General features: G+C 36.1%; 2 protein-coding genes across 2 annotated transcripts in view; one reads left to right on the top strand and one right to left on the bottom strand.

Moving 5' to 3' along the window:
• LOC111417718 (putative nuclease HARBI1) overlaps nt 1-15,923 on the bottom strand; it is a 351,867-nt gene that overhangs the window by 248,009 nt on the left and 87,935 nt on the right. The gene's annotated exons all lie outside the window — the stretch shown is intronic.
• LOC139431764 (putative nuclease HARBI1) lies at nt 2,874-4,621 on the top strand. Its single transcript, XM_071199917.1, has 2 exons — nt 2,874-3,251; nt 3,789-4,621. The coding sequence occupies exons 1-2, from the start codon at nt 2,874-2,876 to the stop codon at nt 4,563-4,565; spliced, it is 1,155 nt and encodes a 384-aa protein (XP_071056018.1). The 3' UTR covers nt 4,566-4,621.

Raw genomic sequence — 15,923 nt, 5'->3', positions numbered from 1 at the left:
AGGAAAGGTCCTTTCCGGGATAGTATATGGTTTGCATTTTATTATTAAAATAATCCAATACTTTTCTTATTTTCCTCAGAACGTCTTTCTTTCCAACATTATCATCATTCTCATCGGAGTTAAAATGAAGACATCTTAAAATTAAAAGGAACCTATTTCTGCTCATGTATTTCCGGAATATTTGTAAATCGAATAATCTATCAGTTTTCCAGTAGTCTTGGATTCTGGATAATTTAAATGTACCCATATGAAAAAGCAAACCAAGAAATATTTTAAATTGGTCAATTGTAAGTTCTTTGCATGTTGTGATTCTTGATTTCTCAGACACACTTTCAGATAAAACAGTAACAGCATTTTTATTTGTCTCTTCCACTATAAAGTTTATGAAGTCCGTATCAAACAGTAGGGAGAAAAAATCTATTGGACTATCACCTGGATTTGGTACCAAAAATTCACGTTTCTTTGTGAAAATAATTTTTTTCAGCTCGTTAGGCGGTTGAGAATCTGATGTCCAACCAGTTTGTGTCCCAGGTGTTCCTGGTTGAGGAGTACCACCCCTTGGTTGAGTCCCAGGAGGTAGCACTGGTGAAATCCTGGTTGTTGGTGTTGCTGATGCTAGGGGTTGTAGCTCATCTTCAGAATCCGATTCCGAATTTGATGGATAATATTCCGACTCACTTGACAAATAAATCTCGTCGTCTTCCGAATCACTACGATTTAATTCAAATTCTAATTCTTTTTGAGTAAGTGGCTTATTCATGCCCAACTTAGGTTTTCTTGGTTTTGACGGTCCAGCAACATTATTATCGTCCATACTAATGTATTAAATGGCCTCCTGGTCTTCCAAAAATACCGATAATATAATGACATCAAAATATCAACGCTGAGAAAAAACCTACCTTGCGAAATATGAACCAAGCCGAAAATTGTCGTAAAATGTACCACTCAACAATTCCACAATAACAAACAAACTACCATTGACAATGCCGGCGAGCATATGGTACGATAGCCGACTGGCTCCTAGCGGAGTCAGTGGCACCGAACGTGTTAAGTCTTGTGATAACATTATTTCCTGCCTTCCTTGAAAGCCCTCCAAAATTTACATTGGCATTGTCCACAGCAAAAGCAACACATTTCGACAATATGTTTTCTCTTTTCAGAGTTGACATAATATATTCGGCTATTGCCTCTGAAGTTTCACTGGTGAGAGATGCTAATTCTAATAGTTTTGTTTGGATACCCTTTTGCCAATCAAAATATTGAACAACAATGGGGAACATTTTTACTGCTCCGTGATTACTAGCATCAGTACCCAATCCATAAAACGGAATGTTATTTAAGGTGTTTATTAGAGTTTGTTTAGCATGGGGTGCCAAGACATTGTTAACTATGGCCTCTGTTTTAGTTTTACCACAAGTCATATTTTTTGCCACGTCTGAGTCTAAAAATATCTGCAAAAACAAAAATTTACCCTATATTATAACAATAACATTTAAAAAACGCGAATTGAATTAAAAAAATAATAATTACCGTTTTATTAAGTTTTGGTGTACACTCCATTGAACTGTATGTTTGGTGATGGACAACTGTATGATATGCTAAAGCTCCTTCACCAGCTCTAATTTTAAATTCACGTATTGTGTTTTCTGGGGATTCTGAGGTAAGAAAACTTTCTAATTTTCTATAGGACGTCGACGTTTTTAAACATTTTTTGTGCTTTTCAGTTACCAAATGTTTTTCCAAGTCGCCGGCTCCTTTATTGGCTACCGATACGAAACAGTCGCATAGTGTACATTTCGCTTCTGATTCATTTCGCCCTCTCTCAAAATGTAAGTATTTAGCGTTTCCTTTTAGTTTATCCGAAAATGTGCATTTCCTTTTGGACATTTTGCTGTTTAACAAAAATCACAATACATATTAATTAATAATACCAAATAAATTAAATAAATATAATATTATTGTTTTACTTACGTCAATTCAATATACCAAAATCGGGGAAGAACCGACCGAGAAAAGCAGCGTAAACTATTCAAAGGTTTTGACAACCAACGATTCGACTTTCGACGACGTGACACCGTGCGCCATTCTTGCGCCAATCGGCCAACCTAACAAATAAGCGTTTTGGGTTATAGGTTATAGGTGGCGATGGCGCCTCGTTGCAAGGCAGTTTCTGGCAGGGCCGATCGATCGGCGCGTTAGATTTTTGTGGTTGACCAGTTGCATTTTGTTTGCACTCTTTAGAAATCGAGTAATAATTGTAGAAATCGGATTTAATTTGCAATTTTTTCCCTAAGTTGGAAAAAGCCGGACAGAGAGAAAAGCCGGCCGGACATAACCAAACTGCCAAAAAAGGAGGACATGTCCGGCTTTAGCCGGACGTCTGGCAACCCTACTCAAACGAGATGGCTGTCAGTACACTTTGTGGTACGTAGAATTTTAGAACAATTCGGGGCTTTGCAATTATTTTTCACCGATGCGGTAAGCAAAAAAGATCTTTTAGCAGCTGAAAATATATTACATAAATTAAATGATCCGACTACAAAGTTGTTTCTTCAATTTCTGGATTTTGTATTACCGTTCTTTAATAGTTTGAACCGAGGGATGCAAGCCGAAAGACCAAAACTTCATTTATTGTATCGTAACATTTGTAACATTCTAAAAGCCATTTTCGATTGTTTTATTAAACGTGAGTATTTATTATCCACATCTCTTGAAAATGTAGAATATAATAATCCAAGAAACTATATGCCACTTGAAGATATTTACGTTGGAGGAAATGTGTTGAAAATTATATCACAAACAAATTTAAGCCAGCAGCAATTGCACTTTTTAAGGTTGCGTTGTTTAGAATTCTATATGTGACCAAATCGCTGATGGGGGTGAAAAGGGAGTTAAGTCAAAAAACCCGATATCGAGAAATTGGTAAACTATTTAGTTTATTTTCGCATATCAAACTTTTAAAAGAATTAGAAGTTTCTTCGACAGAAGATTATAACAATTTCTTAAGAATGGATCTTGAATTATTTCACGATTTGCTGTTCAAGGTTAAGCCTTTCATAGAAAAACAAAATACACAGATGAGAGATTCTATTTCACCACAACTTCGGCTTTCTACCACGCTAAGATATTTGGCCGGTGGTGCAACTTATGAAGATTTAAAATTTTTGACAGCGATAGCTCCGCAAACAATAGGAAAAATTGTAATTGAAACATGCGAAGCGATTATTAGTACATTGAAGGAATATATACAGGTACGTAAACAATTATTATCGTTAAAATTATTATCGTTTATTCATTATAACATCTTAATGATATTGAGTATAGCTTAATAAAGACGATATATCTGTATAACATGGTGTCTGCATTGGTTCATACATATACGACGTAGTGGTTGAACTTGAGTCGTACGATGATGGGCTCACGAAAAGCAATGGTGTGATTGATGGGGTAGGCGAAGGACCTAGTTTTGAAAGGCGACCATGATACAGAATGTCATCAATATGCTTCTTGGCATACAGTTGCTGCTCAACGGAAAGTTTTCTATATTGCGACGCCCAAACTTTACCGAGCATTTCTGCCTCATCATTTACTGTATCTAAATATTTAACCGCCTTTTTTAGAAATTCATTTCTTTCATTAGACAACTTTTGTTTCTTTGGACGTGATGGAGTTACTTGTGTTGATTCGGCTTCCAAGGAATCTTCCTAAAAATACCATTTTAAAATTACGTTCATATGCCAAAAGATACAATTTTAAAAGTAAATTTAAATATACTTTGCAATTTCTAGATGCCAAGAAATGAAGAGGCCTGGAAAGAAATCGCATCAAATTTTAATAGCCGATGGAATTTCCCAAATTGCTTAGGTGCAATAGATGGTAAACATGTAGCGATTAAAAAACCAGCAAATTCAGGTAGCCACTATTTTAACTACAAAAAGACTCACAGCATAGTGCTGATGTTGATAGCTGATGCAAACTACGAAATTATAATGGCGGATATTGGATCAAATGGTAGAATTTCAGATGGTGGAGTCTTTACAGCAACAAAATTTTATGAAAGACTCCAAGAAAACAGATTAAAACTCCCAGATCCAATAGAACTACCAAATTTTCCAGAAAAGGTACCATACGTATTTATAGCAGATGACGCTTTTCCTTTAAAAGAACATATTATAATGAAGCCATATAGCCGAAGGGCTTTAACATTGGAAGAGGACATTTGTAATTACAGGATTTCCAGAGCTCGATGGATTGTTGAGAATGTTTTCGGAATTTTGGCCTCAAGATTTCGAGTTTTATTAACTACGATAAATTTATCCCCCGAAAAAAGTGCTACCATTGTTCTAGCTTGTTGTTACTTACATAATTATCTGAGTAAGAACCGGGGGCAAACATATAGGGAAGGAAATATACGTAATGAGAACACTCATTCTGGGGAGGAATTACTACCCATAAATAACAACACAAATACGCGAAATTCAACACTTTTTGCAAAAGAAGTAAGAGATAAATTTCATACATATTTTAATACCGTTGGTGCAGTTCCATTTCAACAAACAGTATAATAATATAATTAGCACTTGTATTTGGGATTTATAAAATAAAGTTTTTAATCATTAAAGGTTTGTGTTTATTTACTTACATACATCTTCTCCTTCTTCAATATCTAATGTTGATATGCCAACATCCGGTGTTTCTTGATCCCTAAGATAGTGTAGTTGATCAAAATACCATAAAGACGGAGTGTAAATATCTTTCGATGCTGCCCCTGATTTTTCGCTCATCTTCACCTTTCTTAACTCACGTCGATAGTTGGTTCGGATGGTATTTATTTTTTTCTTTAAAGTGTCCATAGTTGCATTTTTATCTTTTTCCTGATATTTTTTTAATAAAATATCATATCCCTTCGACCGTTCGTTTTTATCTTTGTATTTTTCGCTTTTAACCTTCCATAGTTCCTCATGATCTCTAAATATTTCAAAAAATTCCATCCAAAAGGACTTCTCGGTTCCACAAGCCATGTTGAAAATGATGTTTACCTCACAAAGGTTACAGATGGAATGACAAAATGCATAACAGCATAGCCATCCACGTGCACGCTTGCTTGCAAGCCTGATGCCCCGCCCACAGAAAATCAAAACGGTTTGAATTGTGTCATGCAAGGCTGTCATGCCGAGGAAAGCTTCATGCAACCCCATCCACTGTCAATCTTGCATGACAACTTGCGATGCTTGTCATGCATGCATGACCGTGGATAGGCCCCTTTATAGTGTTTATAAAGTGTTATAAAATCATCAAATAAATGAATATCGACGAATATTATACGTTAACACCACCAGAAGTTGCGGAAACTGCAAATTTTGTAGCTTCAAGTTTATTACCGACAAAGAGTTAAATAAAAGCCTGTATGAAAAAACTTATGCCGAATTTACATTATGGTGTAATGAAAAACAAATAATGCGATACTCAGAATCTGTTTTATTGGCATATTTCTCGAGTATTGTAGAGAAAGGATCATACCCCTGGCACTTATTAACGTCGTGTTCGTACAAAGTGACGTCATTTTTAGTATCCGGCCGACGGGATAGATGGCGTTATATTGCGTTATATTATGTAGATATCTACTTTATCTTGGCAGTTTAAATTAATAAATATTTTAGGATTTAAGTAGTCGTTTCGTCAATTTGTTTTTCTACTGTTTTCTAAGTTGTTTGTCAAGTTGGTTAGTGTTTTGATGCGGCTTTGTGTTTGATAGTAAATTTTAAAGAAATTTATGAAATTTTATTCGTGGTAAGTACATTTGATATACTTTTTTTTATTTATTTCATATTATTGTATTATGATCTCCAGTTTCACAGTAAATTTTTAAATATAAGTTGCCCTTAAAATAATATGGAAACTAATGCTCATAAAAAACCTCTGAAATTTAAACATTGATTGTGGAACTGGATTAGGTATTTGTAAAATAAATATATATGCATCTTATTTTCTTGTAGCAGAAAATGTCAAAAAGTTGCGCCATTAGTGGATGCGTACAAAGGTATGGAAGTTTCTACCGATTTCCAAACCCACAAATGTATCCAGAAATATATCAAAGATGGGTTTTATGTTGTGTGCGAGAAAACCACATGTAGGTTTTTTTTTTCACATGTAGGATATTAGTACTTAGAAGTCAGTACTTCAAGTGCTTCGAATAACACGCCCACTATTCCACATGCAGATATGGGACTTTAGGTTGCTTCAACATCCACCAGTGCAATCTCATTGGAGACTTCAGGTAAGAAATTATGTGTTTTATAAATCGTTTATTTTGAAAAGCTCTGGTTAAATTATCTATAATGGCATATAACTCTTAATAAGAGTTATTTATAAATAAACCAAACATCATTCAAAAAACGTTTAATTTCCCTTCTATTACAAAAGAATGTAGTATAATTTTTTTAAAGTTTGATTTCATATTACAGGGTAACCCCGCTTAATGGGGAAACAGCGTTAATCGGGATCATTATTGGATATTTTTTAACAGCTAAACAAAGGGAGAGTTTATTGGAGGAAGTTGGTGTCCACAAACAAGACGACTTATCACCAAAAGCCCAACATTTATACAGGAAAGCAGTGATGTATAAGAGGAAATTCCAGCGCCAGAGTATAACATCATAAAGAAATAAAAGAAAATTATTACCAAAGAGACAACTTTTTAAGCAGTCAATTTCAATTTTAGACACAATATTGGCATTACATTTAATGCTACAAAATGGAAATACCCCTTTCCATTTTGTAAGGTATTATAAAGTGTAAAGTTACACTGTGAGGAATAAACAGATTAACACCGTATTTTTAACATCTTTTAACAAAGTTATTTTGACTCTCAAACGTGTTGCAACCTATTAGAATTTAGGTAAATTTATCACTTTTTCGCGGTAATATTTCACCTTATACCGAAGAGTTAAATTACTTCGTAAAATTTTTAACAGTGTATCATTAATCATTACACATTGTTTATAGTTATTGTTCTTTTATATTAAAATAAGACTTTATGTTTATGATAATAATTTTAATAAAAAGATTATTAAAATCCACAAATGATTTTATTTTTTTATTTAATTCCACACAAAAAAATTAGAAAATATAAAATTTTAGATTTATCACGTTAGCCGCTATTTAATATTAGTACTGGGCCGAGCCGTTCGGAGCGCTGGTGCCGTGTACAAAAATTTTACGTAAATGTCACATCTATATAAGTTATCTATGGAAAGGATTAATTGCCAGTTTATGGCCAAAATATTCTATGCTTAAAGCAACATTAAATTTGAAACATAACATAGATATAAGTAAATATAATAAACTTATAATGTTTATCAAAAGAAAAAAAGAAGGATACATACCAAAAAAATCCAAAGTGCTTGAGAAAGAACATATACAAAAATTTATTTCTGATGCTCCTAACAACGTCTTTTTAATGTCAAAGGTAAACAAATAAAAAAGTAAAAATTATAATATTAAAATACCATTTTATTTCGAAGGTTGCATTGGTTTTTGGAGTATCCGGTGCATTAAGAAAGCAAGAATTGCTGAACTTGCAAACGGATGATGTGCAAGATTTAGGATCAAAATTTCTTGTAACAGTTAAGGCATCTAAAACGCACATAAACAGATTATTTACTATAGTAGAAAATCAAGAAAATATCATTCTTGGTTTGATTAAACACTATATATCATTAAGACCAGCACATACCCCACATAAGCGGTTTTTTATTTTTTATAAAAATGATAAATGTTCTGTACAGCCAGTTGGCATAAACACGTTTTCAAAATTGCCGTCCACTATAGAAACCTTTTTGAAATTAGAACAGCCCCAACTCTACACCGGACATTGTTTTCGGCGTTCTTCTGCATCGATACTTTCTGACAATGGAGCAGATTTTTCAGCTATTAAACGACTTGGTGGCTGGAAATCGACTAGTGTTGCAGAAGGTTATATTGAAAATTCGCTCCAAAATAAACTTAATACAGCTAAAAAAATACTCTGTGAAACCGTAACACAACATCATAACACTAATCCTACCAGCGCCGGCACAAATTCTATCACAAACGTTCAAAATGACGATGTAAACTTAAATTTAAACTCAAAAAATAATACAATTGATAATTCTATAATGCCTTCTTTCAGTTTTAATAACTGTACTATTACTAACATAAATATAAATATTTGCAAACACAAACAAGACAATACTAACACTGAAGAGTTCATATTGTAACACTAATTAATGAGTAGATAGTTGAATTTGTATTTTGTTTAATAAAACTGAAATAGTTATTTTTGTTTACAGAACATTTAACCTCACTTTTAATGTGTCAAAAGTCAAAACTTAATATTGTAGTCTTACCGAATAGATATAGTGTTACGAGGTGTGAATAGGAATCCACCCGAAGAACGAACGATGGATACCTAGAAAGGGGACAAGATAACAGAAAACGTATAAAAGGAGCGAACCGTTTATCAAATGATATAGTAACCGGTCGCGCTCCAAATCGCACATCTCCGTTATTATAAATTGTAAAACTTAGAATAAATCAATAATAAACTTTGTAAATCATTTGTTTTAAAAGTATAATAAAATCTTATTTTTAAAAAAACAAATACAATCTTTCTAAAATCGAAAGTGGCGCAGTCAGTAGGATAGTTACTACGGACATTTGTGAATTAAAAACGTCGCGAGTGAACGGTGGATTTTAATCCTTTGAGGACTATCCGAACCAACGAGAAGATCGACCAGTGGAAGAGGATTCTAAAATTGGAAATTCCCTGGACCGATTAACCAGCGGGAAGATCAACCAGTCGAGGAGGACCCTAAAATTGGAAAATCCCTGGATTGATGAACCAAATGAAAACAACAACAACAATCATACTGTAAGTACCTATTGATTTAACTCAGTGATCCCAGTATAAAACCCTACATCCAAAATTGAGAACCTAAATTGCGAAGACATATTAATTGCCTTACGTGAAGTTGAAGAACAATTAAACATGGAAATAAAACCGGTAGATCAGAACCTGATACCAGTTTTTAGTGGAGATAAAACCACTCTCCGTAGTTATGTAACAGCATGCGAATACCTGATCGAAGAATTTTTAAATCCAAACCCAAACAATGCCAGAATGGCCAGAAGAGTCCTTATGATTTTTATGGGAAAATTAGAAGGAAGAGCTAGAGAAGCAGTTGATGCGAACAGAATTCCAACTTCGTGGCCGGAGCTAAAAGAAATTTTAGTGCATAGTTTTGGAGACAAAAGGTCAGAGGATGTTTTGGTGCACGATTTGAATAATGTGACCCCGAAAACAAACGAAAGTGCGCAAGATTACGCAGTTAGAATTAAGGGAACGTTGTACACCCTATTATCAAAGATAAATCTAACAGAAGATAATTTAGATATTCGTCATATGAAGATTAACCAATATAATCAATTGGCATTACGTACATTTCTGTTTGGTCTTGACATGATCAACGAGAAATTGGGCATGGAAGTAAAACTACGACAGCCAGGCGACATCGAAACAGCGGAAGGATACGCAATTGAAATCGAAAATTACAACGTACAGAAGAAAAGGTATTTAGATGCGTGTAAACGACCATTTACTCCAGTATTCAGATCGATATCGCAAAATCCGAATCCCAATAAAATGATGCGAGCACAACAACAACCAGTAGCGAGATTATCGTTACCTTGGCCGCAAGGACAACCACAATTTCGTCAAAATTTCCAATCTCAACGATTGGAATACCGCCAGCGCCGGTACAACAAAGAAATTATACGCCAAGATTTGCGTTATCACCAGCTCAAGTTCAACAGAGAACACCTGATAGACCAACGCCTATGGACATTGACACGTCAGCGATGAAACGTCCAGCGTCTAGCTTTCAAAGACCTGCTAAGAGACCGTGGCAAAACAATAACATGATAAGACAGCCTGAAGATATGGGAAATGAGAATGTGAACAACCAGGAATTCTCACAACCACAGATGTACGAGACAGACGAGTATGAGAACTTCGATAACACAGAATTCGGCGAAGTAAATGTCGAGCAAATTCCTCAGAGTGAATTTTATGAAGAATACCAAGAGGAAGCAAGTGCTCTAAATTTTCTCATGGTTCAACCAAACCAGCACGTCACATAACAGGAGTTATAACTTACAACGCAACTGATAACCCCGGATTGCCTTACATAAAGTTTAACGGTTTTAAAATTTTAATAGACACAGGTGCGTCGAAAAGCTTGGTAAACACAAAAATTTACAATGAAATGAAAGAAGATTATGGTTTCGAAGAAAATTTTAAAATTCAAACGCCTCACGGACTTGAAATCGGACATCAAGCTATCAAAGCCCCTTTACCGGACTTATTTAAAGATAATAAAGAACACGTATTTTATTGTTTCAATTTTTCAAAATTATACGACATATTAATTGGAATGGACATCTTAAAGGCAATCAAAGGAAAAGTAGATACGGAAAACGAAACTTTGATAACATCAAAAACGAAAATACCCTATTATACCAAATTGGATGAAGTTAAGTTACTCCCTAATCAAAATCAAATACTTAGTTAATAATATGAAAAATGGATATGCGTTATTTCCAAAGACGAAGACACAATTACCAACAGGAGAAGAGATAACTTTAGCACCAGAAGCGCTTGTAAAAGTAACGAACAATGAAACATTAATTAGAGTGAACAACCCTACTAATATGATGTTAAAAACCTATAACCGATTGCATCATATTAAGGTGGAACCAATTCACGAGATAGAAGAACGAATTAATATAAGGTACCAAGAAAAAGACCAATTAAATCAACTAAACATAGAACAAATCGAAGAATTCGTAGAAAATGATAACCTGAACATCGAAGAATAAGCGACCTTAAAAGCACTTTTGATGAAGTATAATAAATTATTCCATACAGACGGTGAACGTTTAACTTTTACTCACAAGATTAAACACCAATTAAACATGAAAGATAATGAACCCGTGTTTGTAAAACGATACCGACAACCAATGATGATAAGAAAGGAAATTAAGAAGCAAGTCTCGGAACTTCTGAAACAAGATATCATAGAGGAAAGTATATCTCCGTGGTCCGCCCCCGTACACATTGTAACTACGCAGAAGGACGGCAGATTAAAACATCGTATGGTAATAGATTACCGAAAATTGAATGAAAAAATGATTGAGGACAAATACCCAATTCCGAATATATCAGACATTTTAGATAAGTTAGGCCGAAGCCAATACTTTACATCGTTAGATTTGGCGAGTGGTTACCATCAAGTCGAGATGGAAGAAAAAGATGCACCTAAAACAGCGTTTAGTACGGAACAAGGGCATTTTCAATTTAAACGAATGCCGTTTGGATTGAAAAACGCACCAGCTACGTTTCAAAGACTAATGGACAACGTATTAAGAGGTTTACAAGAAGACACGTGTATGGTGTACCTCGATGACATCGTAATATATTCGGCATCATTGGAAGAGCATATTGTAAAATTAACAAAAGTTTTTGATAGATTAATCGAAGCAAATTTCAAATTAAAATTCGAGAAATGTAATTTCCTGAAGAAGGGCCTTAAATACTTAGGACATTTGGTTACGAATGAAGGTGTGAAACCTAATCCGGAAAAAATAGAAGCGATAGAAAGGTATCCAATTCCTACAACACGCAAAGAAATAAAATCTTTCTTAGGATTGTTAGGATACTATAGGCGATTTATAAAGAACTTTGCCCAAGTAACCAAACCCTTCACGAAGTGTTTAAAGAAGAACGAAAAAATTGAAATAACATCGAAATATAAAGAAGCGTTTGAGAAATGTAAACAGCTATTGACAAATGACCCGATTTTACAATACCCTGATTTCGGAAAAGAGTTTATTGTAACAACTGATGCTTCAGATATAGCATTAGGAGCAGTACTGTCACAAGGAAAAATAGGAAGTGACAAGCCAGTCTGCTATGCGTCGCGAACATTATCAGAAACCGAAACACGACATTCGACCATTGAAAAGGAATTATTGGCTATTGTTTACGCAATTAAACAATTTAGACCATATTTATATGGACGCAAATTTACGATCTTCACCGATCATAAGCCGTTAGTTTGGTTGTGGTCACTCAAAGAACCGAACTCACGACTGATGAGATGGAGAACACGATTGGAAGAATATAATTTCGAAGTGGTTTATAAGAAGGGAAAGCTAAATAAGAACGCCGATGCTTTATCAAGAATAAAATTAGACCAACTGAACATGATGGATTCAGACGACGAAGCATCGCTATTACCCAACATAGACGATGAAGAATTGCTAAGATTAGCAGATGAAATGTCTATAAAGATATTGGGACAGATCAAACCTGCAAGACAAAAATTAGGAATAGGAACTGCAAGAAAAGAAATAACGATGAAAGAAAACTCTGAAAATCAAGAGGACGACTCGGACACAATTCACTCAAATCAAACACAAGAACCAAAAAGAGCAATCGAAATTAGAGAAACACCTATAGATAATAAAAGAAAACAATTTTTATTCTCATGGGGACAAGGAAGGAATATGAAGATTCATTTCGAACAAAAGGATGAAAAAACAATCTACCAGATCAAATTACCAAAAGGTAATTATGAAGAAAGCATTGCAAAGATCTATAAAGAGTATATGACAGAAAAAACTTCATTCTACATCCATACCGACGACGAGGATTTGTACCAAAAATTATGTCAAGTTTATACGAAAATAATGAGCGATAATGGTCCCAGAATAATCAGATGTTTAAAGAGGGTAAGAGTAATAATCAACCCAAAAGAACAAGTAGAAATAATTACTAGACACCATCAAGGTATAACTAACCATCGAGGAATTGAAGAAACGTTACAACATCTCCAAAAGAACTATTGGTGGAAGAAAATGAAAAGCACGATTGCCAAATTCATAAAAAATTGCGAAGTATGTAACAGAAGTAAATATAACAGAGGTCCTGAAGTACCACCATTACCGATAACATACACACCGGTAGCACCCATAGAAAAGCTATTTGTCGATATATTTTCAATAAATCAAGGAAAATATCTAACCATTGTCGATTCATTCTCACGACTAGGTCAAGCGATACCAATAAAAAGTAAAAATCCGACAGAAATCGTGGATGCCCTGCTAACGTATGTTGCATACTATGGGATACCGAACGAAATAAGTGCAGATCAAGGTGCAGAATTCGATAACGAAATTGTGAAGGAACTCGCAAAAATTCATAAAATAAACTTGCATGTAACAACAGCGAAGAATCCCGAATCACAAGGTAATGTAGAGCGATTTCACTCAACATTGGTGGAGCATCTAAGATGTTTAGAAGAAGATAATACTGCCACGATGCAAGAGCAAATAAGAAGTGCTATAATAGCATATAACAACTCCATATCAACGCCAACAGGTTTAACACCAATGGAAGCATTATTAGGACATACGAAAGCAAGAGATCCTATGGACATGTTTTATGACGAAACTATTTACCAAAATATCATCCAAAAGCACAAAGATCGTATGAAAATTTTGTATAAACGAATAAGAGATAAAGATGAAGAAAGAAAGCGCAAGACCCAGGAAAAACAATCAGAAAAGACGAAAGAAACGGAATGGAAGATCGGAGAAATGATTTATGTAAAGAACATTACAAAAAGTAGTAAGATTGCCAAACCTTTCTTCGGACCATATAAAATAATAAAAGTCAACGATAACGATAACGTGGAAGTAGTGACGAAAAGAGGAGTTCAAACGTACCATAAAAGATATCTAAAACATGGTATTGTTTCAGATGCGGAATCCTTTACTGGATCGCAAATGGAAAAGTAATTATGACAAAATTAGAAGATCCACTTTTTCCACTCTACCGGGGAAAAGCAGTAAATAAAGCGGGAAGATGGGACTTAATCATACAACACGATTTACAACCTATTGGCATTGAAGTAAATAATTTGAATAAAAGATATCAAGAAATACAAGGAATTATGTATGTATGTATGTATGGATTGGGGAGTGCATGCAAAACCGCACGCCACACTTAGGCCCCATTGGGCCCCTTGTGCATCCTCCCATTACACACTCTGGTCACATCAACCAGCCTAAGGATTTACCAAAGGCTTGGACGGCTCCTAGAGGTGCATTCCTGATGTCATCTGTGGTCGGCCATTCCTCCCCGAAGGTCCTCATTCTGAGGTCGGTCAGAGAGGGGCAGTCACACAAGATGTGTTTAACCGTCTCGTCATCCTGTTCACAGGCTCGACAGAGAGGGGAGTCAGCAAGCTTCATGTTTTGAAGGTGCTTGTTTACCTTACAGTGTCCCGTGAGGAGACCTGTGGCAGTGCGAAGGGCACTTTTACCGAGCCCTACGAAGAACTGGGCTGTTGCGGCTGAAGGATATTTTAACAATTCCTTGGCGAGATGACAGCCCGGGGTACGGTCCCACCCGTTTAAAAATGTTTTGTGGGTAATGCGCTTGATTAACTCGATGTGAGTAGCTAAAGAGGGGGTAATTATCGGCTCGGATGCACAGGGCGCTCTACCGGCAGCACGTTTGGCAAGCCTGTCAGCGTGGTTGTTACCCTTGGAGCCGGAATGCCCCTTAACCCACTGGATTCTGACACGATTGTATTTCGCGGCCTCCTCCAGTGCTTTGTGACAATCCATTACTACTGCAGACGTTATAATAACTCTGCTTAGAGCTAAAAGAGATTGTTTACTGTCTGTGAAAATAGTGAAGCACTTACCCCGCTTGTTGGATTCAACAATGCAGTCGGCAGCAAGTTTAATAGCAGTTAGTTCCGCTTGTATGACGGTGGTGCTAGACCCTAAAGGTTCCGAGAGGCGAATCGGGGGATCGTGAGAGAATACCCCGGCGCCTGCACCATTTCGTCCTTTTGAACCATCAGTGTAGATCTTAAAAGTTCTTCGTTCATCTACTACTGTGGGACTGACGTGGGTGAGGTACTTCTTTGAGAAAACATATTTTGCTGGTCTGTGATCAGTCTTACACTCGAGTAGGGGTGTGTCTAACACTGCTTCCCTCCAGAGTGTTGAACTGCTGCCAGCGTCCTCATCCTTCATAGTTCCTACTGATTGTAGTCTTTTCATGGTTACCAACGCCACTTCCTGAATATGTAGGTTGAGTGGTGGTAAATTTAACATGATTTCCATGGCCGCGGTGGGGGTTGATCGCAGCGCACCTGTAACATACAGACACGCGAGTCTCTGTATTCTATTAAGTGCAGTGGTGGCGGTAGACCTAGAAGTTCTAGTCCACCATACCACCGCACCGTACGTTAGCATTGGTCGAACAACGGCGGTGTAAATCCACAGGGCTATCTTGGGAGACAGACCCCAAGTCCTCCCGACAGCCCTCCGGCACTGGCCGAAGGCGACACAAGCTTTATTAACTCTATTGTCTAGGTGGGATTTCCACGTTAGTTTACTGTCTATTATTAAGCCCAAGTACTTAACTTCAGTAGACAGTTTAAGTGGAGTTTTAGCGAGCGTTGGCAATCTAGGATTGCCAATGTTGCGCTTGCGTGTAAAAAGAACCATTTCTGTCTTCTTGGGATTGACGGAAAGGCATTGTTTATTACACCAGTTCTCAATTAGATTGAGTGCTTCCTGCATCCTATCGAGGAGTACGTTAGCGTACTTGCCTCTAATGAGGATTGTCAGGTCATCTGCGTAGCCAACGGTTTTAAAACCGGCTAGTTTTAGGCGTTTCATGAGGCTATCGAGGGTGAGATTCCACAAAAGTGGAGAAAGTACCCCCCCTTGCGGACAGCCTCTAGTAACAGCCCCTTGAAGAGTGGCTTGGCCAGCTCTTAGTTTGACGACCCTTTGTCTTA

The sequence above is a fragment of the Onthophagus taurus genome, chromosome 11 (assembly GCF_036711975.1).
Source record: "Onthophagus taurus isolate NC chromosome 11, IU_Otau_3.0, whole genome shotgun sequence".
NCBI classification, from domain to species: Eukaryota; Metazoa; Arthropoda; class Insecta; order Coleoptera; family Scarabaeidae; genus Onthophagus; species Onthophagus taurus.
Note: the sequence above shows the minus strand (reverse complement) of the source record. Positions and strands in the feature narration are given on the sequence as shown.

Bases quoted from the DNA above. Each gene is read 5' to 3' on its own strand.
- LOC139431764 (XM_071199917.1), top strand. From the start codon at position 2,874: ATGGGGGTGAAAAGGGAGTTAAGTCAAAAAACCCGATATCGAGAAATT. The intron at 3,252-3,788 runs GTACGTAAACAA...TGCAATTTCTAG, and splicing joins CATTGAAGGAATATATACAG to ATGCCAAGAAATGAAGAGGC.